Source organism: Equus quagga, chromosome 11, assembly GCF_021613505.1.
Source record: "Equus quagga isolate Etosha38 chromosome 11, UCLA_HA_Equagga_1.0, whole genome shotgun sequence".
In the NCBI taxonomy this organism is placed as follows: Eukaryota; Metazoa; Chordata; class Mammalia; order Perissodactyla; family Equidae; genus Equus; species Equus quagga.
This window is the reverse complement of record NC_060277.1, coordinates 53862917-53885188: the sequence shown is the minus strand read 5'-3', so window position 1 is coordinate 53885188 and position 22272 is coordinate 53862917. Positions and strand designations below refer to the sequence as shown.

Sequence of the window (22272 nt, the reverse complement as noted above, 5' to 3'; positions counted from 1 at the left end):
GGAAGACTGGCACAGACGTTAGCTCACGGCAAATCCTCCTCACGAAAAAAAGAGAAAAATAGAAGTGGTTAAACATCATGTCACTTGAGCTGATAGCTATTAGGTAGTATCGACACACACACAAACACACTCGTGATGTTACCTACATTCAGTTGTGGCTTCTCCAGTCAAAGGTTCTCCTTCTCCACTGCTGTAAGTTGCAAACACCGAAATTTTGTATTTAGTCTCCGGCTGCAGATTTTCTATTACAGTATGAATTGCATCTTCAGGAAGATTTTTCTCTCCAGCCTCAACATCATCATAAAGTGATTTCCAGGAGACCCTATAACCACGAACCATTCCTGGAGCAGATGTCCAATATGCCCCAATTGATGTGTCAGTGATATCTTTAGTAATTAAATCCTGAGGTGAACCACGTTCTACAATAGAAGTTAAAGAGGAATCATTTTTTAATGTCTACTAGATACGTAAATATTCCTTCATCCTGGTAAGCATTCTAATTTGCTGAATTCAAACTCAATTTGTCTAAAGTTGCCCATTCTTCTTTCTGAGTTGTCTGTCCTGTTCTGTCAGCAGAACAGATTGATGGATAACCCTTTAGAACTGGGTCTGATTCCTGCCTCTCACCCTGGCCCCAATACCTCCAGTCGGATTGTAAGGTCTTTCAGGTAAAGGATGACATCCAAATATGAAGGAGTGCGTGCCTAAAAAATTGTTTTCCAAAGGAAAAAGTGTATCTAAATGCAAAAATTTTACCACAGTTCAGTCCGCCTTATGACCTAGCACATTGTTCACACAGATCTTTATTTCTTTACCGTCATCTTTTCCTCTCTGATCTAATTGAAATAAGCGGCGTTTCGATGTATGATTTACGATAACTTCAACAATCTCATACCACTTGCAAATCTTAAAATTCCAACAATCATTTTCTGGTGGAAACTCCATTCATCCATGCAGTTAAAAAAGGAGAAGTGCAAACTTTCAATACAGCTTAACCCTAATGAAACTGAAAACCACCAAGTCTTCTTGAGAACTTAAAAGCAATTAGTCATCAAAATAAAACACACCACTTGTTCCGGATGATCGAAAATGTCTGCTACTAAATTTTGGCTCTTTCATTCAAAAAAAATACAACCCAAACGGAAAAATATGGAAACCTCAACTTAATAGGAGGCACAAATGTCTTCCAATAAAACCCTCACTTTCCATCATTTAACTGTAACATAAATATACAGGCCCCTTTATGTTGGCGACCTTTTCTAGGGCTTGTGCCACAGTATGACACAAATATAAGACTATGTGCTTCTGCAGAATACAATTTACCAGTAACTGTTGTATATTCAAGCAAATGGCATATAATGCTGTTGCAAGAATTATGAAGGCTATTATTTTACTTGAATCAAAGAGTAAAAGTGAATATCTTAAAAATACTCATAATTAAACAATTAAATTTCAGCACGAAGTGTAAAGATAACAATAAATGAAAAAGAAATCTGGGTTTACAAAGATCTATGGTATATGGTAGAATTTAGAGGTAAAAGTAAATAAAATAGGAGCTGGGCATCTTACCAGACCCCAAGCCCAAATGGAAAATTCTAGCTCCATTATAAATAACTCTGCCTACAAGACGTCTCATCTCTGGAGGGAAATTAGTTACATACTTCACTGCAACCAAGAATACTTATTTGCGAGAACATAATGACTTTTTCCCTTGGTACTTGAGGCTATTCTTATTTGAAGCTCTTCCTGAACTGTGTTTGCTACTTAAATGGCCACACATCTTTATATTTTCTCTACTTACAGGAATATAAACAAAGTGTTTCTTTGGTTTGGCTTGGTGGTTGTGTTTTGGCTTTTATTTTGTTTTCCCAACTGGTACCCAGCACTGTCTCTGAGTCTTAATGCAGCACGCATTTCCTTTGCTCGACACCCCCCCTTTTCTCATGTCCTCTTCTCCTACATTTCCTAAGTTGCAGTTAGGAAAAGTTGTTTTGAAATAATTGTACTTGAAAGTGACTGAATTTAAGTGAGCTAAAAACTGCATTAACGACATTCTAAAAAAGCATTCCAAAGTTAGTTAGAATGTGGGAATTATGTTTCAAACTTGCAATTTACAAACAATAATTTCAGCTTCTAGCTTTACGAAAGGTTGTGCTTCTCAGCCTGTTTTCCTCCCTACTTTCCACAGCACTGAGTGTGACATTGTTTATTTCCGTGACAACAGACATCAATCTCACAAACACAGGCTAATGATTTCACTGTGAGAAAACAATAGGATGAGAATCGTGGTTGAAGCACAAAGACATTTCTGGGCTACAAATGAAAGGAGCCTAGATCACTAGATGTATTCCCACAGATTTTAATCCACTATTTTAACATCTTGAAACCTATAAAACTAGAAGAAAATACTGCTAAAACTGCAACAAAGACCTTTGCAAGATGTATCAATGTTCTGAAAAGAATCTGTAAAAGCACTTTTTAAGATACAAATGAAATATTAACTAAAAAATATTCTGAGTTCTCATTAATGGCATGATAACCCTAATTCGAGTGAGCACTAAGTTTGCAAATATAAAAAAAAATTAGTTTATGCCTGTGGCACACAAAGGCATTATTTGCAAGCACTGGAATTGCAACATTCCATGTCAGTGACAGAGAAATACGGGATCCAAAGAAAGAAGAAAAACACCTCAATCCAGAAGCCAAGATTGAAAAACAAACTGTTTCAATGGGCTTCTTTACATCAATCAGTCAGTTTGATAAGAATATTCCTAAATATTAAGTTTACACAGTTGTCAAATACATTGATAAACTTTTTTTCTCAAAAAAGCAAGAGGGTTGGGTATTCTAGCTATCACATTACACCAAAATTTTGAGAATATAATGTACTCGTGACAAGCAAATTTTATCAGACCTATAACCCTTGAAGTTTCTAAAGATGGAAACTTGGCTTGGCCAAATATTAGATTACTAAAAAATGAAGCAATTGGAGTGCACCCTGTGATACAACTGGCCAGCTGTTATTGGACCTATATGTGCAACTGACAGAAGGGGCCACCAGCAGGCTGTGTCACCTCCTGGGGCCCTGGGGCCCTCAGCAGCAAAATAACTGGACTGGACCAGATCAGATACATAGAATCGCCTGGAGAGCCAGAGAGTAGGCCATGCCCATTCAGTTACATTGGAACATCCGGAGACACGCTGAAGTGCTGATGCTTTCTAAAATCCTTTAAATCTCCTCTGTGATTTTAATTCCTCTACAATTCTTTGCTCTTTTCTCATTTCCTTCTTTCCCCTTCTTTCCCCCGCTCCCCTCTGAGGCCTAGAGAGGCATTTATTTGGAAGGTGTGCTTGGTCAGGGTGGGAAGAAACTCTCACACTTGCTTTCACTCTGAAATGGGGCTCCTTTGAAACAAAGACAGGTATGGTCACAGCAAAACTGGTCAAAATTGTTAGACACAGCGACACTGTGAGGGACTACTTGATGGTTTCTTTATCGTATGGGTCTACAGCCAAGCACAACAGTCACCCTGAAGGTAGTGCATGAGCTCAAGGCTGACCCTCAGAACTGAGAAGTAGATTGAAGCTTCTCATTACATCCTTCCCATCCTAGAATACACGTGGGATGTTCCCTGCCCTCTCCTCCCCTCCGTCCTGTCTCGAAAGGAAAAGGCTCTCGACACATGCTTCTTATACAATAGTCATCACGTTTTCCTGTTACTGAATTCAATCCAAGTGTTACCTAGCCAGGCATTTGCTTTGGTTTAATATATTGAATTGTAGATTTTAGTTCTCAATCTAAGGAACTTCAGACTTCAATAACTACAGGAAGAGATTATTTGGCTTGGTTTGGTTAGACTGGGTTTGAGAAACAGTCTCTTTTTAGAGTCCCTGGGAGGGAAGAGGAAAGAAAGGAAAAAGAAAGGAAAGATGTCAGAAGAGCAGCCTGCAGCCTCTTTCCAGGAAACAGGACTGCCGCCCAAGAGGGGAAGGCCTGGAAACGGGGCAGTGAGCAAGCCTCAGCTCCAGGAGACTTCTGCCACTTCGTGCCTAACCTTTCCCCAAGCCTGGATCCCCTTCTGCTCTCGCAAAGGCCCTCTCCCCCTGGCACCCCTCCTCGCCCTCTGCCCCAAGACCGACAAATGGATGTTTGGTGATATTTCGGTTTGTTCAGGTTTTTTACCCAAAGGAGACTGTTTTCAATAATATTTAACCTGACAGTACTTGTTTTCTGCTGTTCTGGACGAGACGCCTGTGCTTTGTATAGTACTTTTATCTCTGGTAGTAAATTTCTGGCAACTGTTTCAAACAAGCTATCTTCTACAAGGATGGGCTGCCTTCATCTTTACCCCTTTGATCCCCTCTCAGTCGCTTTCCCATCCACCCTATTCTCCCAGTACCAACACCAGTATGGGCATAAGGAATAGCAATGCTTTTCTGTCATAAATTTAAACATACGTTTCAAAAAATTCATCAGTTTTTGAAATTGTGATATCAGCATTTCTGCTCTGATTATAGAACGTATTCACGTATACTCAAAAGGTGCTCTTCTCGTGCCTGCTTGAGTGCATCTCTCCGCTGCTGCTGTGGGAAGTAATGTAGACAGGTGCATTTCTCATGATCTGAACATCCACAAGGGGTTGATTTCTACTTTTTTCCACATATGAGACCAAAGAACCTCATTTAAGTGACTTTCCTACATTTCCTTAGCCCTTTTCCATTTGCTTTCTTAAAAGCAAATCCGCATCCAATTCAAATATAATTATAACTCAAATTAGCCAATGATGATAACTGAAAAATTAATCATAATAAAATGAAACTATATTTCATCTTATAGATTATTCCAGCCATCTTTCACCGAGTTTCACATACCACTTTCAAAAATAGAAGTTAAATTGAAAATGTAATGTAAACCCTCTCCTAAATCAATTTGTCTTTTCTGTTAGAGCTCAACTCAGAAGTTATCCAACTTTCCACAACAGAGCACAGAGGACCTTCTGGACCACGTCCATGTGGAAACACACTTGATTTACAACCAATGAACTGGAGCCATCGTTCCAAAGGACAAAGGTCACTATTGATAAGTTAACTTAATTACTTTAAGCAATACATAGCTCTTAAAAACCTTTTAACGATTCGAATCACCCTTCAACCTCAAGGCCTCTGTGAGATTTCTTCCACAACTGTGATCTCTCCAATTTGGTTTAGATTCTCTGATGAGCAATTAATTCGCAGAAAAGGAAACAGGAAATACTGTTTGGTGATTGTGCTAAAGTTCCCCGGAAACATCAGAGTTGTTATACCCAGAATGTATGATTTTTCAAATTACGAAACAGCAGTAAATCTAGGAAAACACAGAGGCCCTGTTTCGCCCATCTTGGAGAGGCCCTGTGACTCGACACCATGCAGAAGAATTCCTGTGATGTGCTGAAACCTCACTGTAACAAAATGTCAGCAGAGTTAGCTCGATTTGATGTACAGGAGGCCGTTCGTGTCTAGGACATTGTCAGGTTGCTATAGCAACTGAAACAAAGGAAATTGTGAAAAGTTATCTTTTCCACAGCCAACAAACAACGGTCAAAAATAAGAGGATCATATTATTTCCAAACTGAAATTTTCATTCATTTGCGGCAAATCTCTGAATAAAAAGTGGCCATTATTCATGTTGAGGTTTGTAAGAGCAGGTTTTCCTCTCTCTGAACACTACCGGTGCCGACTGGAAGTTCTATTGCGACTTAGGTTTCACTTACATGGACAGCAGGGTTTCAGTAATCTACTTTAACAACAACAACAACAGGAGAAAAACAATGTAAATCAAACCTAATGGTCTGTGCTCAAATTCCTCCGAAGTTTGGCTCTGAAATAGTAATAAACTCTGCCTCTGTGATTCTATTTCATGCAGTCCCAGAGCCAAGCGTGAACTCCCCCAGTGCCAACGCTAATAAATCTCTCTTGCAGGGACAAGGGAATTTTCTGACCGTTGGCTGCATTTCAAGAAGGCACTAGGAACAGATTTAAGTCTGGGATGCTTGTACACCACACAAAATATTTTTTTTAATTCTTTTTGTATTGAATAGAATGCACTTCCAGCAAGCTATAAAATTTGCAACCTACAGAATGCTCTTGCTGGCTGAGCCATGCACCTCTGGATGGAAGAAACATTCCTTCAAGGTCTGCTCTTGCCACCTCCTCTCCCAAGAGAAAACCCGATTGGAAAAACAGCAGCCCTCAAAAGCAGCTGCCTGGCTCTGCTTCTGGGCTTTCCATTCCCTGCGTTTACCATCATATCCTATTCCTGTATATGGTATGTGGATTTGGCTAGGTTAATATAATAAAATGAAATGGAATAACCAGGGGCAAAAAAACTTCTATTATTTTAATTTAGTCACAACTATGCTTTCACATTTTTGTCAAGTTTACCACACATAATGCAATGGAATAAAAATGTTAATAAAACCAGGCTGGCAGCATTTTATGTAATCTTTCACTGTAGTAAGGAGCTTTGGTGTAAATGAAAAAATTTAATTATTACAATTTAGTTATCAATTAACTATATTTTTAAAGTAAACTTGCAAATCATCTAGCTTTCCTCTCTCTCAGGAAATGGGAAACATTAATTTTTAAACTTAATTTTATTACCAGTATATCTCCCTTAGAGATAATTTCCAATCAAATATGTGCACACACACTCACACCCACATACAAGCTGGTAGATTTTCTACACCACCTGTGCAAAGATATAAAATTATAAACAATTTAGCTATACACTTGGCCTAGAAAAATCACAGCCCAATAGAATGCATTTGCTCTTAAATTAAAATGTGGATTTTGTCTCCTAAAGATTTTAACATATTATTTCTTAGTAAAAATGCCTTAATTTTTAGAATCAGAAAGATTTTGACTGAGTGTGAATATATTTTTTAAAGCAAGAAAATGCGGAATATCAGAAAGTTAAAAAGTATAAGCAGAAGTAAAACTATTAAATTATTTCCAACAAATTCCTTATATGAGAGAAATTTTCACAAACAGAAATAATCTACAACTATTCTGTAAAAAATAAAATCTCAAAAGTTTATCCTTAAAAAAGTCCTACGAACCATCTGTGCTGAAAGCCTGTAGCCAGCACGCAGGCAAGACAAGTGCCAGCGGCTGGAGGGCCAGGACAGCTTCTCAGAAACCCCCGCTGCAGCTCCAGATATAAAGACCCCATGCTTTCATTGTTTGGATTCCGTCTCTGTAGTTAAGGCAATTTCTGTTTCTATCTATTATTTTCAAAACTTTAGTGTAATCAATCAATCTCTCTGAAATACTTATAAACACTATATTTTTAGACATCAGTTCTAAAGTTAATGTGATTCCCTCTTGATAAATTTTTTTTTTTTTTTTAGGAAGATTAGCCCTGAGCTAACTACTGCCAATCCTCCTCTTTTTGCTGAGGAAGCCCGGCCCCTGAGCTAACATCCATGCCCATCTTCCTCTACTTTATATGTGGGACGTCTGCCACAGCATGGCTTGCCAAGTGGTGCCATGTCTGCACCCGGGATCCGAACCGGAGAACCCCGGGCCACTGAAGCAGAATGTGCGAACTTAACCACTGCGCCACTGAGCTGGCCCCTGATGAATTTTATATACGTATAATATTTTACCATCCCCAAAGAGTCTCACGGACATCCTTCCATTTGATCTCCACAGTCAGTCTGGGAGGAAGGGGGGACAATGACAATTCCCTCTAAATAGATGGGTAAACCAAGGCTCAGAGAGGTTAGGGGTTATTTCAAGGTCACGGGGCTAAGGAGCCAAACCAGGACTCTTCCAGCAATCAGTATTAATCTTTCATTTAAGTCCTCTTCTAAAAATAACAATCATGAACTACTGGAATTAAACTCTTGATCACTATTAGAGATAGAATTGTGATTAGAATATTTTTTGTTTTTAATTCTTGACTAAGTCTTGAAGTTTTAATCAAAACTGCCTATGTAATTGTCCCTGCCAATTACATCTACAGTCCTCCAAATTTGATGGATATTTTGCCTAATATCACTGTGATTTCACATCACAAAAGATACTTCAGGGGCTGGCCCAGTGGCATACTGGTTAAGTTCGCACGCTCCTCTTCAGCAGCCTGGGGTTTGCAGGTTCAGATCCCAGGCACAGACCTACCCACCGCTCATCAAGCTGTGCTGTGGCAGTATCCCACATACAAAATAGAGGAAAATTGGCACAGGTGTTAGCTCAAAGCCAATCTTCCTCACCAAAAAAAAGAAAAAAGAAAAAATGATACTTCAGATTCATTTTCTTCCTGTAATCATTTTAAATAAGTCATATGAGGATGGTGATAACAGAGGGAAATCTATGCCTGACTTCTCAGTTAGGCCCCCAAGTGTGGTACTGACTCATCACCGTAAGCATCCACTACAGCCCATTCTCACTGTGGTCAAGTTAAATTTGCATTTTCTCTCTCTTACACAACTTACTTTGCAGTTGCGGGTGAGTTAAAGCTCAGCTGCCATTATATCTCAAAAGATCCTAAGAAATATGAAGCCCTCTGACGATTAACTCTAGAGAACCAAGGAAACAGCTCTGGTCTGATTGGTTCTTACTAAGTCCTGCATTGACTCTGAACTTCTAACACAGTACTGACTTTTAGAGTTTGTTTAGAAAACAAACAGAAACTTGGGTTCTCTTACTTCTCAAGCTGTTAAGAATGCTTCTATGCATGGTGAGTGAGAAGAGACGGAGAGTCAGAAAGGGCTCCCCTCTGCTCCTGGTGACAGGAGCAGCTGCGTCACCGGACAGCCCAAGCCCCCCCCGCACCCCATGCACGGGTGCTTCCCAAGGTCCCTTCCCACACGAAGGTCACACACTGATGCCCATTTAAACAACCCACAGCATCACAGACACATTTCTATGCCCTGATTATGCACTCAGCTCCCCAGTACACTTCTTAATCAAGTTTAATTTCTCAGTTGGTTACATTCTACATCTCTGAGTAAGAAGCAGTTTTATGGTTATTTTTCAACACAAATTCCTTTTAAAGAAAGGAGATTGCGCATTTCCAGATTTCATTCTCTGAAAACATTTTAAGCTTCCTCAATGCAAGCGCAAACAGGCTCAGGGATTTCTACAAAATATGACAGTAATTACCTTCAAGTGTTGTCCCTTCTCCAAAAAGGGCATCCCCAGCCCCAGACGCATACAAGGCCGTCACAGATAAGGCGTACCGCGTCCCTTCGTTTAGTCCACTCAGCACGGTGCTGGTTGTGTCTCCCTTCACAGTGACCTCCTGAGCTTCCCCTCCTGCCACTGGGGTGTAGGTGACGAGATACCGTTTCACTTTTCCGGGCGCTCCACTCCAAGACAATCTCATGCTTGATGTCGTAGGATCAGAAACTCTTAAATCTCTCGGGTTCCCTCTAACTTCATTAAAAACAGCAACAACATCAAAACTCATTATTTAATAAAATGACTTGAAAAACACTTTGTTGCTTTACATATATGTGTGTGTGTGTGTGTTACATCAAATTTATATCCTGGGTGAGAGTACAGCCATTGTAACTGCTGACCAGCCAACAGAGTTTAAGCATTTCTAAACCAGGCCCCAGGTGTTAGCAGAAACACAGCAAAAGACATCCACTTGCTCTTCCGCGTTAACACAGGTTAAAACCTTTTGTGTTGGAATCTTTCATGTAAAAAACTATAATGCTTCCTCCAAAGTGGCACAAAGCACTATAAAATATATATACTTTGATTCGTGTCACAATGTAGATTCTAACTCCTCTAAGAAGACTTCAATGAAAGGGGTTTACTGGCATAATGCTATGAACATCTCAATGTAATGGCCAGGAAATACACTGATATGATAAAATGATAAATGATAAAAATGATGCTCTCCCTAGAAAAAGACAAAGAAAGAAAACAGCCCAAGTGAGGCCAAGGCTTGGGTAAAAGTCCAGGGCCGCCCATGCCTTTGCAGCTCTGATTTCCTGACTTTTTTGGTAGGGTGGCCATGTAGCCTCTGCAGGGTCTCGAGGCACCCAGCCTGTGCCACTCTCACTGGGTACACAGCAGCCAGCCACTTTACTCCGGAAAACAGATCAAGAGTCACTGAGTCTTCTTACGGTGCCCAGCAAAAGAGCCCAAGATCCTCAACTAGAAAAGGAAAAAGGGAAGCAGTGACTTCCCAGAGAAAGAGAGGAAGAAAGCAGGTGGAAGGAGGAGTCTCTGCAGGAAAGGCTGGTCGCCAGGCTGCCCAGGAAGGAAGCAGTGACTCCAGCTGAGCTGGATGGACTCTCCCTGTGAGTGACTGCATGAGGGCAACAGGGTCCACAAATACAGACTCACCACTTACTAGCAACAGGACTCCAAGCTATTATTTGGTTTCCTTAGCCTTGATTTCCTTGTAAAACTGGGATAATACTAACAACTTTGCAGACTCTATGCAAGGATTAAGTGAGATAATGTATGAAAAGTTCTTTGCTCAGTAACTGTTCATTGTTGTTAACATGTTGTTATTATTATTAAAAACTTTAAAGATAGAGAATCAAAAGAAAATTATAAATGCCGTAATTTTTCTCAATGAAATAACATTAAATATTAATAATTTGCAACAAGTATCAAAATTTCTCCAGGAAGCCTAAACATCCCATTTAAATAAAAACGGGTTACGATTTAAAAATGTTCCTGAAGAAGGAATATACAATCTGCTTCAATGGTACACGGCAGTTTGATTTTTAACCTCTAGTGACTTTTCAACTTATATTAGAATATTTAATAGTATTATTTTTAAGAGAATATTTAGACCATGTCATAGCATTCAAATTCTACTGACACAAACAAATACTGTCATGAGTAAGTCAAAAATTCGAGTAACTCAAGTCTAAAAGGACTACAGTTTACGATACTCAGATAATTGAGACAAAGTGTCTCTTGGCTGATAGTATCTGGATAGTTGTCCACAGCTGCGCTGCAATCTGACTTTGGTTGTCACTACACGGGCAGCATATTTCCTCTACCTTCTTCAGTGGCTGCATTTCCAGTCAACGGAGTGCCAGGTCCCGAGAAATATTCAGGAACAACAGAGACTTCATATTTTGTGTCCGGAGTCAGGTTCTCCAGCGTTCTTCTCCTCTGATTAGCTGGGGTGGTAACTTCTTTGCTTTCGCCACCAGCAACTGGTCTGTATCTAATTCGGTACCTTAAAACTCTCCCTGGAGCTTGAGTCCAGGTAATTTTAAAGCTATCTGTGGTCTCATCTGTCACCTTTAGGTTTCGAGGTGCTCCTTTTACTGAAATTTTAAAAAAAGTTGACTCATTTTATATGAGAAATACAAAACTAGCTTTTAAAGAAATTATAGCATTTCTCTAAACAAACCCATGAGCAGTTTTTTGACAAACATTCTGGTTACAGCAATCATTTAGCCAGATATTAACTAGATTCTGAAACAACAAATACTTGACCACATCCAGAAAAAGAATAAGTACTGTTAACAGTTTAATCAAATAAAGAGGTATATAATAGTAAACTTTTAAAATCATACATACTCTATTAAATGGTAAATTCATGTTGACATAAAATTCAAAAAAAAAATAATTCATTTCTTCAAATATAAGTATCTAAGTCTTTCACTCTTACTAGATTTTCCCAGAGAAGTAGGAAAATAATACCTAACACTCAGGTCTACCATATTTACCCACTTGAACCAACCGTCTTATCCAGTCAGTCCCACAACTGACTTTTTTATCTGCACGGTCATTTGACTTGGAGAATAGTTGGACCATTCACGTGTTGGACCAAACACATTATAGGTACTTAATGAATGCTAGTTGGATCTAAATCTTGAGGTCAAATTGCAATGTGAGTAACACCCATTGATGTCATATGGCAAGAAAAAAGAATAAATTAGTCAGAACAAATGAGGCAGTTACACTCATGGCCTTGAATACTGGCTCTGAAGCTTAATACATGTGTAATTTTGAACCTCAGATTACCCATCAGTAAAAATGTGATTAGTTATATGATTACTGAAGTGGGTAAATTAGACAACCATGGGAAACAACTGTCATAGTGCCTAACACACTGCAGAAGCTCTATAATTGTTTAATGAAGGTATTGAATCAAAAACTTCCTTATTGACTAAAGAAAGCTTAAATCTCAGATTTCACTACAGACAATAGAATTGGAAAGGCATTTCCAAATTGTGTTGTGGTGTCCCGATAACCAAAAACTAGAGGTATACGAATGCAGTTGTCTCTACTCAAACACCCTTTGGATTAAATCTCTTCTTGAGACATATTCCCATCCCCATCCCAAAATGCTGAAGAAAAAGGGCTGAGCTTATCAAGCAGCAATGTGGGCATTGCGGAAAAATCATCAGAAAATCAGAAATATCTAAGTATGGACTTCTACGTTATACAATCACAAAACTCCTAAGACAAGAAGACACTCTAGGCTATTTAGTTTATTTGCTGGCCTTCAGGTAGAAATATATCTAAACCATGCACAAAAGAAAAAAATAAATCTTATTTGAAAGGTCTTTCAGAAAAAAAAAGATTCTCTAGCTTGTATCAGCAAGATATGCCAACACGTGCCTTCTCCGTCAGCAAATACTCCCTTGCAGCTATCTTAAATTCCTCATGCTGCTGTTTCAGCCTCTTCTCCTATCCCCAGTAAAGATGGAGAAGAACAATTGACATCTCTTCAAATATTCACTGTATTTATCTTAAAAAGTAATTGTCTGGTTTTAATCTTCTCCCTACCAGGTTCATCAGCACCCTTTAAATGTCAAAAGTAGTGAAATGTATCAGAAAGTATTCAAATCTATTCAGTAAAGAGGACACATCTAAACAAATACTGCTTAAAATATTTGGTAAAACTTGTACACCCAGGTTATTAGCAGTATTATTTACAATAGCTAAAAGGTGGAAACAATTCAAGTATCCATCCATGGGTGAATGGGCAAACAAAATGTGGTACACACATACAATGGAATATTATTCAGCCATAAAGAAGAAAGGAAATTCTGACATATGCTGCAACACGGAAGAACTCTGAGGACATTATGTAAGTGAAATAAGCCAGCCACAAAACAACAAATACTGTATGACTCCAGTCATATGAGGTACCTAGGGGAGTCAAATTCATACAAACAGAAAGTAGAATTGTGGTTTCCAGGGCCTGGGGAGAGGTGGAATGGAGAGTTACTGTTTAATGGGTATGAGTTTAGTTTTGCAAGATGAGAAAAGTTCTGGAGATGGATGTGGTGATGGTAGCACAACAATATGAATGTGGAAAATGCTACTGAAATGTACACTTTAAAATGGCTAATTTCATGTTATGTATATTTTACTACAATTTAAAAAAAAGAAGGGGCCGGGCCCACAGCCGAGTGGTTAGGTTCGCGTGCTCTGCTTCAGTGGCCCAGGGTTTTTGCTGGTACGGATCCTGGACTCGGACATGGCACCGCTTGTCAGGCCATGCTGAGGCAGCGTCCCACATGCCACAACTAGAATGACCCACAACTAGAAATATATACAACTATGTACGGGGGGGCTTTGGGGAGAAAAAGGAAAAATAAAATCTTTGAAAAAAAAAGAAAAGAAAAAGAGTTGGTAATATATATCTGCCGTCATATCCACAGATAAAGCAAGGCAGTTTTAGAAGTGTGTGAACGTTACGCTGTTGAAAGGTGAGAGAGAAAATGCTGGATAAGCCATATTTCAAAAGTTAATTCCCGTCCTCTATGTCCGCTAACCTCAAATTCATCAAAATAAATCTAAAATTTTTTACTTAGAAGGTTTTTTCTCCTTCTAAAAAGATTTGTGAATAGTTGTAGTTTAAAGATGCTGAATCTTACAAAGGCATTCACAATTCTAAACTAGAAAGCAGATGGTTCTTTCAAATGGTAACCCTGTTCTAAAATAAACTGCTAGTTTGGGGAAACAGTGGCAGAAACCCTATCACACCTTCTGCAGTGGTCTCCTCTCCAGCGATGGGAAGGCTGAAGCCATCCTCATACTCTGCAGTCACGTTGACAAAGTATAGGGTCTCTGGCTTTAGGTTGTTGAGAACGACGCTGGTGCTCGCCGCTGGCTCCACCACCGTGACCTCATCATCCCCGGTAGCTTCCTTGTAGGTGATGTGGTATGAAAAAACATTTTCTCCAGCAGGAGACCAGTTGGTTTTGAAACTATAAGAAGTCACCTCAGAAAAACTAAGATCCCTTGGAGGAACATAGGCTATTAAAAAAAAAAAAAAAAGAAGGATATAGTTTAAAATTTTTAAATCGATAAAGTAAAAATGGAATTAATGACTACACATTTCCGAAACGGCTTATATTCATTTGGGAGCGTGATCATTGAGACCAATATACCGAGTACATATTCTGCACAAGACTATTGAGAGGAGGCCTCTCCCTTACTGCCCTACAAAGAGGTCCTCGTCATCTGTCTTAACTATTTAGAATACTAAGTTATGTTGTTTAAATGACTAATTAAATTTGGTTTGAATTTTGAGCTTTTTAAGACAAAGCAGTAATGGAATGGTCCTGCCCACAAGTGGGATTTAAACAGTAACAGATCTAAAATGAACCATCAAAACATCCCCATTCATACCTGGCAATCAGATATTCACCTTTGGTGGTAGACTGATATTTCAAAGCAATAATTAAGGAATTTTTCCTAACAAAACAATAGTTATTAAACTAAAATATAGGAAGAGACAATATTTAAGGGATACTGTCTGTCCTCAGGGGACATACAATCGAAGAGGGGAGATGAGAGTGTGAAGTCATTAATAAAACCAAACACTACATGTGAATGCCAAATGACTGAAAGTAATGTCTTATGGCACTAGAACAATTAAGGAAGGCTTGATGAAAGAGATGAGATGTGTAACTCAACGTTGAAAAATGGAATTGGAACAAATGAAAACAAGAGGGGTAGGGAATTCCTGATGTAAGGAACAATGCCCAAAAATGGTACAGGAAAGGGATTGTGTAGTAGAACTCAAAGGTCCAGGACTATGTTCTAGTCATTTTCTGTTCAAAGGATCAGGCTCAGCATCCAGCACGTAGTAGACACTCAATGAATGGTTGTTGAATTGGACATGACAAACAGGGTAGTTCCCAGCCCTGCTTCAAGATCTAGGATCAGAAACATGTCATGACTATAAAGCAAAAATATCTGGGAGGAAGTCATATCTCAGAGTTAAATCAACTGAGTTTAATAGTTTTCAATAACACAGGAAAGCTCCTCTCTCCTGCATATAAATAGAATTGAAGAAGCATATTATCCACAATTTTAGAACTAAAACTGCTTTGTTCATGAAGAGATAACTTTCACTCTACAGTGTCTACTAACCTTTTTTCTTTATAGCTGCTAATTCTTGCTCAATTCTAAGGCAGATCGACTGTGTGAGTTCAAAAGATATCCTCTGAAAAGCGTCAAAATCTTCCACTGTGAACACATGAGTCTCAGCAGGAGGAGAGGCAATCGCTTCTAATTCTGAGCGAACGGCATCTTTCACACCAACCGCAAAGATTTCAACATCTGAATTCCTTAGTTTTATAGCAGGATCTCTGAAAGCATCTGAAGATTTCCCATCAGTGATAAGAATCATGACCTTTGGCACGTTGCTCCTTGAACCCTTGCTAGGCACAAATATTTTCTCTCTGACATAAGTCATTGCTTTCCCAGTGTTTGTAGATCCTCCTCTGTAGGGGAAGGTGTTTATTGCTTCAATTATATCTTCAACTTTCGTGAATTTTTTCAAAGTGAACTCGGTGTGAGGATCCCGGCTGTATTGGACAAGACTGATCTGTACCCTGTTTGGTGAAATCTCAAAACTTTTTACAAGAACTTCTAAAAAGGCTCTAACTTTAACAAAGTTTGCAATCCCAATGCTATAGGAACCATCAACCAAAAACACAATATCGGCTTTTATATCCACACCACGTGAGCATTCTGTAAAAAGAAAGAAAGTCCATTAAAGTTTAACAAATATGAATGAATCATCAGAATACAGCTATTTGGTTTTCTTAGTAAGCGTGCTTCTTTAAAAGAAAACTATTGCACATATTTTGTCTAAAACGAAATCTGAACCAGTAAGGCAAACTGTCAAATGGTCCTTCACATATTCCAAACCCAATGATCCACCTGTTAACTTACCCACTTGAACTTTCATTGGCTGAGTCTTCTCCATTATTGACACAGGTTCACTGGATGTCAGTCCCTTCATGGCAGAAACACTGATCTGGTATTCCGTATCTGCTGAGAGGTCACGAACACTGAGCATGGTCGTCTGAGGTCCCACACTCAGAGCATGCTGTCGGCTTCCAGCGGTCATTGGTGTAAGGAGGATTTTATAGCCTGTCACTGGGCTAGGAGATGCACTCCAGCCTAACTTAATGTATTTTGATGAGACTTCCATGGCAATCAAATTTGAAGGCGGTTCAATAACTAAAAAGTAACAAGCAGAACAGTCAACAAATACAGTGAGATATAACCGTATTAATTAGGTCTCTAGATTTGAATCTTCAATTCTCCTTACTCAAATTAATCATGAATGCATCAGTCGTCATCGTCCAACCCCAACCTCCCACTTCCAACTGTATCCATCAAACCAAAAGAGACTCAGTGCCTGATTTTTTTGTCAGGGAGCGGAGAAGTTTAGGGGTAAAGAATATCCTTGGAAGAAATTAATGTCGGACATCTGATGCCTAATTCTTCCCTGGGACCAAGATCTCCATTCCAGTTTTGGTATTTTACTCATTGCCTTTATTCTCAGATACCAAAGCAGGCACTTGACAAACATTTGTTAAATCATTGACTTACTCAATCCTTTAGAAAGTTTTTCTCTATTAATAATACCACAGGAATAAAAATGTAATCTTTAAAAGACATTCTATAATATGCCAAAAAAGATAAAGAATTCACCAGTTCCAAAATGACAGTCTTACAATTTACACAATTTTATTCCCACTTATTTCAAGGTGAGAAACAAGTTCAACTATGTTCATAATGCCACCAAGAAGAGGTGAAACAATGGCTTACAATGTGCATACTGACAAGCAAATATTGAAATATAAAAATTTCTCTCCTTGATCAATGTAGAACATAGTCACGTACTGAACAGACAACAAAGTATTTTAAGATATTTCAGGCAAAAATCTTCAAATTTTACAATTGTTAATGGAATCAATTTCCCAGAAAATATACTTCTAATTTTTCACGTCAGCCCACAAGAAGTGGATGAGAAGACAAGTACAAGTTTACTCATCATTGCTCAAAGAGGCGATCAGATGCAGTGCCTAAAAATGATGTCTAAAGAAGTGAGAAGTAGTGAGAGGGAAACAACAGATGTGCCACCTGGAAGTTTGGCCAAGCCTTTTGAGTTATTCAGAGACAGTACAGGGAACAGAAGTCACAGGCAAACGCCAGCAAGAGAGTGAAGGCCACGAAGGACAGAGTGAACACCTGCAATGTGGCCCTGCACCACACACAGGGAGAGTTCACACAGAGGCAGAACAAAAGACTGGCTTATCCTCACACACGCACCCCAGTGAAGACGAAGACGAATTAGAATGTTTTAAAAGATTGAGTGAAGAGAGGTTAACCAGAGAAAAATGGCGAGGAGGATGGATTTTGTAATAATACAAAGCAAAAGAGTTAGACTAGGCAGTGAAACAAAGAAAAAGATTCAGAGCCCATGAAGTAATGAGAAGGAGTTCTGAAACAGAACCAGGGCCAACGAACATTGCCAAAATACTTAGGGTTTGGAGATTAAAGAGTTTATGTGATTGAAGATGTAGCTATTCATAACTTATCTTTAATCACTTGTCAATTCTCAAACGAAGAAGGGAACAATTGCGGCAATTGTGACTTTTTAATGCCCAAAAAGATGCTTATGAAATGTCTCCTGAAATGTCTTTTCTTTCTCTCATGTACTTAGAAGCAATAGCTGATTAAAAAATGGGAACATTTTCCAGATGTGGGAGGATCAAATTGACTGATTGAAATATTCTTAAAAGCTTTGAAAACAATATGCAGAGCATGATGATGGAAAACCCTTTCCTTTGCCATTTAACAGAAGCAGTGCCGTTAGTTTACGTGGCAGAAGGCTAAAATAAATGTTCCCCAGACTGTGAATGTTTAAATCAGAGTATAAAATAATTAAAGCAAGTACTCGAATAGCATAATTATGGACACTTTAACCTGCATAGAATGGTCTTAGAGAAAAATAGCAAATAAAACTTGTCCAAAAGAAGAGTTTTAAGAACTTTACAATGATATAAATATTTTATTTAATATTCCACTAGGAGGGAAAAAACAATACAACTGAAATCAACAAGCTGAGTTACTGAAAAACAATACAAATGGAGTATACCATTGGAGAATCACCGGAGGGTGTGTTTGAGTACATGTGTCTACTCCTAAGATACTTGCAAAGCTATAAATTATATCAAATAATGGAAAAGGCTAACACATGGGAACACTTGAAAATTCACTTACCTTCTTCTCCACTAACCAGTTCACCAAGTTGTTCATCAACACCTGAGCACACCTGGGAGATGATCTCATTCTGAATATCCACAATTGCATCAAAGTTGGCCACGTTGAAAACATGATTTAGTGAAGGTGTGGAGGCAATCTGTTTGAGTTCTTTTGCATCTGCAGCTTTAATGCCTTAAAAAAAAAAAAAGGACAAAGATATACTGAAAAGGGAAATATGCTGAATTTCTTTGCTTTCTTAGTCTTTCACAAGTGAAGACATTTTTAAACCCTTATTCAGTCATAAAGCAGAACTGCTTTGCTTTGTAACGGATGTGCAACTATTCAAATGACAAAGGCATCTTATAATTTCACATAAAGTGGCCAGCCAAAGAGGAAAACAAATGGTTAGTAACACAGAGTGGGCTCTCATCCCAACCATGCCATCATTTGTCCCTGCCATCTGTAAAGATAATACTTTTTTCTTCCAGAGTCCTGAATGAGCCAGAGCCCTCTGAATTCTTCAAGTATTACATAATATAGGAAACACATAAAAAACACTTAATGATAATACAAGGAGGATCTTTATTAGAATCGTTGGCCCAGCATTCTTTGAAAAGTAGAGGGCTGGCAAAGAATGTGAATACCACCTCACTTAATGCACATGTGAAGGGAGTTGCAAGAGAGAAATAGATACGCCAGCAAATTTTCACTCAAAGACGATATGGCTTAATGGCAAATCACCGTAAACGCAGTCAACACTTCTATACGTCCCTGAGGAATCAACCCTTTGCCATCCTAAGCATTAAGTATTTCCTAGTTCTAAAATGAAAACAACCAAACTCGACCTACCCAAAGAGAAAACTTCAACCCCAATACTGCGAAGCTCTCTTGCTGGAATTTCCACTTCATCCTGAGATTTGCCATCCGTAATAATAATTGCTACTTTAGGAAAGCCAACTCTTGCTCCAGCAGACTCCATGAAAGTATTTTTAATTAAGTAATCAATGGCATCCCCTGAAGTGAAAAAGAAACATGTTCCCTCATGCTGCACTACACAATTTTGCAAAAGTCAAAAAATATGTGATTAATTTCAAAATTACTTAACATGTGATAATTGTTCAACGCTTAATTTCTCTCCCAAACTGGTATTTCACTTATTTTAAACAACACAATTTGTAAAGCATACCTGTCATTGTGTTGCCACCTTTGTATGGGATTTTTTTAATTGCAGCAAGAAGTTCGTCCCTTTGGTAGTACTGATTCAAGTTGAATTCAGTCCTGGGGTCAGAGCTGTACTGAACAACTCCAACCCTTGTCTTCTCCTCTCCAATATCAAAAGCAGACACAAGAGCAGCAATAAAGTCTAAAATGTACTTGAAATTATTTCTTCCCACACTCCAAGAGCCATCCACGAGAAACACTAAATCAGTCCAGGCACTGACAGAGCATTCTGAAATACATTTGATAGATTTTTAATGATTCATTATTAAATCTATCCATCATTAAGGAAGACAAACTAACATCGCAAAAATGTTGGCTCCTTAGATCATTTTTTCATTGGAACATATTCACACTGTTTTTCACCCACAACTGACATGCACAAAAGAATACAAAATTTTATTAGCACACGTAGAAGCATTTTCAGTGCTTTCACGAAGATACATTTATAGAATCATGTGTCTTCAAATTGCTATATAAGACCTTATGCAAGAAGAGATAAACAGACGGCACGACCTGCTCTCCAGAAGCATGTGACCCAAGGATTTATGCTATTGACCTATCTATCTTTATAAACTATACCCTTACTGTTTCATCCAAGTAAAAATTATACAAAACACCTGGGAAACACACAAAAGAAACGTAAACAAAGTGTTTTCATTTCTTGGTATTTAGTAGGAAATAAATACACAACAGTTGCTGTTACCATTCAAGCAAATATAGTTGAGTGGAAGAAAAGGGCAAATCTTTTAACATTCTCCTGCATTTTACAGTATAATAGTCTAAAGTTTGCAGTGGATTAGAATAGAAGGTTACTGGAGTCCAAAGAAGTAAAAACAAGCATAAATACGATGCAAGGTAGCCAGAATATCCTGTTGTCCCAATTATCAATGCATTTAGTTTTGACAACCAAAACCTACTTTTACTAAACAAAGGGGAAAAAGCATATTGGTTCAAAACCGAAAGTACACATAGTAACCTTAAATTACTTAAATGCAAAGATTGGCTTTTATAACCTAATATAATATCTTTCCTCCTTTCCGTGGTCGGGGGGAACAGGTTGGTTTTCATGAAAATCTGCACTCCTTAGGCAGCACTGAGTGAATTTTCTGAAGATGATTCTGTCCTTGAAGTCAGCTCACGGATAATAAAAGAAATATTTGGCTAGGAAGAGGAGGAAAGGGTCCTGGAAAATTTTGTAAGCCAAGTACCAGTTGCTTGCCTAAGTAATTTCTGCACACTATTTCATGGGCCAATATAAGTCTGCTGAAAAGTCAATATTTGGCAGAATGCTTTGATTTAGAATAAATATTGATAGTTCAGGAAGATATCGGCATTACAACTGCATACTGTAAACTTCGTTTCAGATTATTAAACACAAGAAAGAATGATAAACAGTGATGTAAAGGAAAAAATTCCAGATAAAGAGGACTTTGCGTTCGTAATCTTTTTATCATCATCCTGGGTCATAAATCTAACTTTTATAAGGCGGCAAAAGTAGAAGTCCAAAAAAGGCCTTAAGGGTCCATCCCATTAAGTTAGACAAAGCAGGATAAGACAAAAGGAGCTAGAAACTGCAAAACCTAGACCAGCCAACAGAAACTGCTTTCATTTGGTTACAAATGCCTCAAGGGTCACAGTGTAGCTCGCTTTGTTTGGGGTTGGGCTCCTAATTCTATACCGTAAAGAACATTGTAAAACCATGTTTTCCATGCCTTTTTTTTTAGTATTTGCCTCCATGACTCTTTGTGGGGGTGGGGTAATAATGGTGGAGGTGCAGGACCTGTCAGAATGACCTGGGGAGTTGTTTCAAACTGCAAAAGCCTCGACTCCAATCTCTCACCCCACCCATTCCCAGATGCCACCGCCCCAACACCCCTGGAAAATATGTCATATTCTTTAGGTATGTTAGGACTTACATGTTACCAGAGATGTCTCACAGAGACTCTGGAAACAGTTACCATTGCCATCAACTGAGGCCATGTAAACACCCCAGAGATGAGCACAACATACACACAGACTTAGGAAGATATTTTCATGGCAACTGAATTTCTTCAAACACTGTGAGGGCCTCTCTCTCGTGCTCCATCTTATATTTCTCAATGTCCCTAAGCCACCAGCTCCTGCTCTCAGTCTGTCTGAGAAAGAAGCCAAGTCCCACAGGGGCTTTGTCATTCACCCACCCTTGAAGTCCCGCAGGAAGATTTCAACTCAGACAAATTCAAGACACTTCCAGTGAAAACAATATTTAGTAAATAGAACGAAAAATTGGCTAGAAAGTCAGAATGTAGATATTACAACCACTTGGTCACATATTATATTGTCTGTACTTCTTCCAGATAAAGCTCATAGACATTAATAAAGGAATAAGATCAAACTATGTAGACAGTTGGAACATAGGACATTTATGACTTCTACAAATCCAAACAAAAATATTAAGAGAAATACTTACTTTGTATCTCTGTTTTTCCAGATTTCTTCTCCCCTGGCTTCATTGGACCACCTGTTTGAACTGAGTCAAAACTTGATTATTACAAAAGGAAATGAATTCATACAAATAATTCC

At 38.6% G+C, this 22272-nt stretch overlaps 1 protein-coding gene across 2 annotated transcripts in view; it reads right to left on the bottom strand.

The window, feature by feature from the left end:
• The window catches only part of COL12A1 (collagen type XII alpha 1 chain), a 108386-nt gene that overhangs the window by 72744 nt on the left and 13370 nt on the right, over window positions 1-22272 (bottom strand). For both annotated transcript variants that reach the window (XM_046676244.1, XM_046676245.1), the window contains exons 5-14: window positions 22160-22219; window positions 19676-19939; window positions 19339-19503; window positions 18508-18681; window positions 16165-16455; window positions 15358-15960; window positions 13963-14235; window positions 11013-11285; window positions 9145-9417; window positions 147-419 (exon numbers count right to left, since the gene is read on the bottom strand). In XM_046676244.1, coding sequence (XP_046532200.1) covers window positions 147-419; window positions 9145-9417; window positions 11013-11285; window positions 13963-14235; window positions 15358-15960; window positions 16165-16455; window positions 18508-18681; window positions 19339-19503; window positions 19676-19939; window positions 22160-22219 — 2649 coding nt within the window. The remainder of the gene's footprint in view (window positions 1-146; window positions 420-9144; window positions 9418-11012; window positions 11286-13962; window positions 14236-15357; window positions 15961-16164; window positions 16456-18507; window positions 18682-19338; window positions 19504-19675; window positions 19940-22159; window positions 22220-22272) is intronic.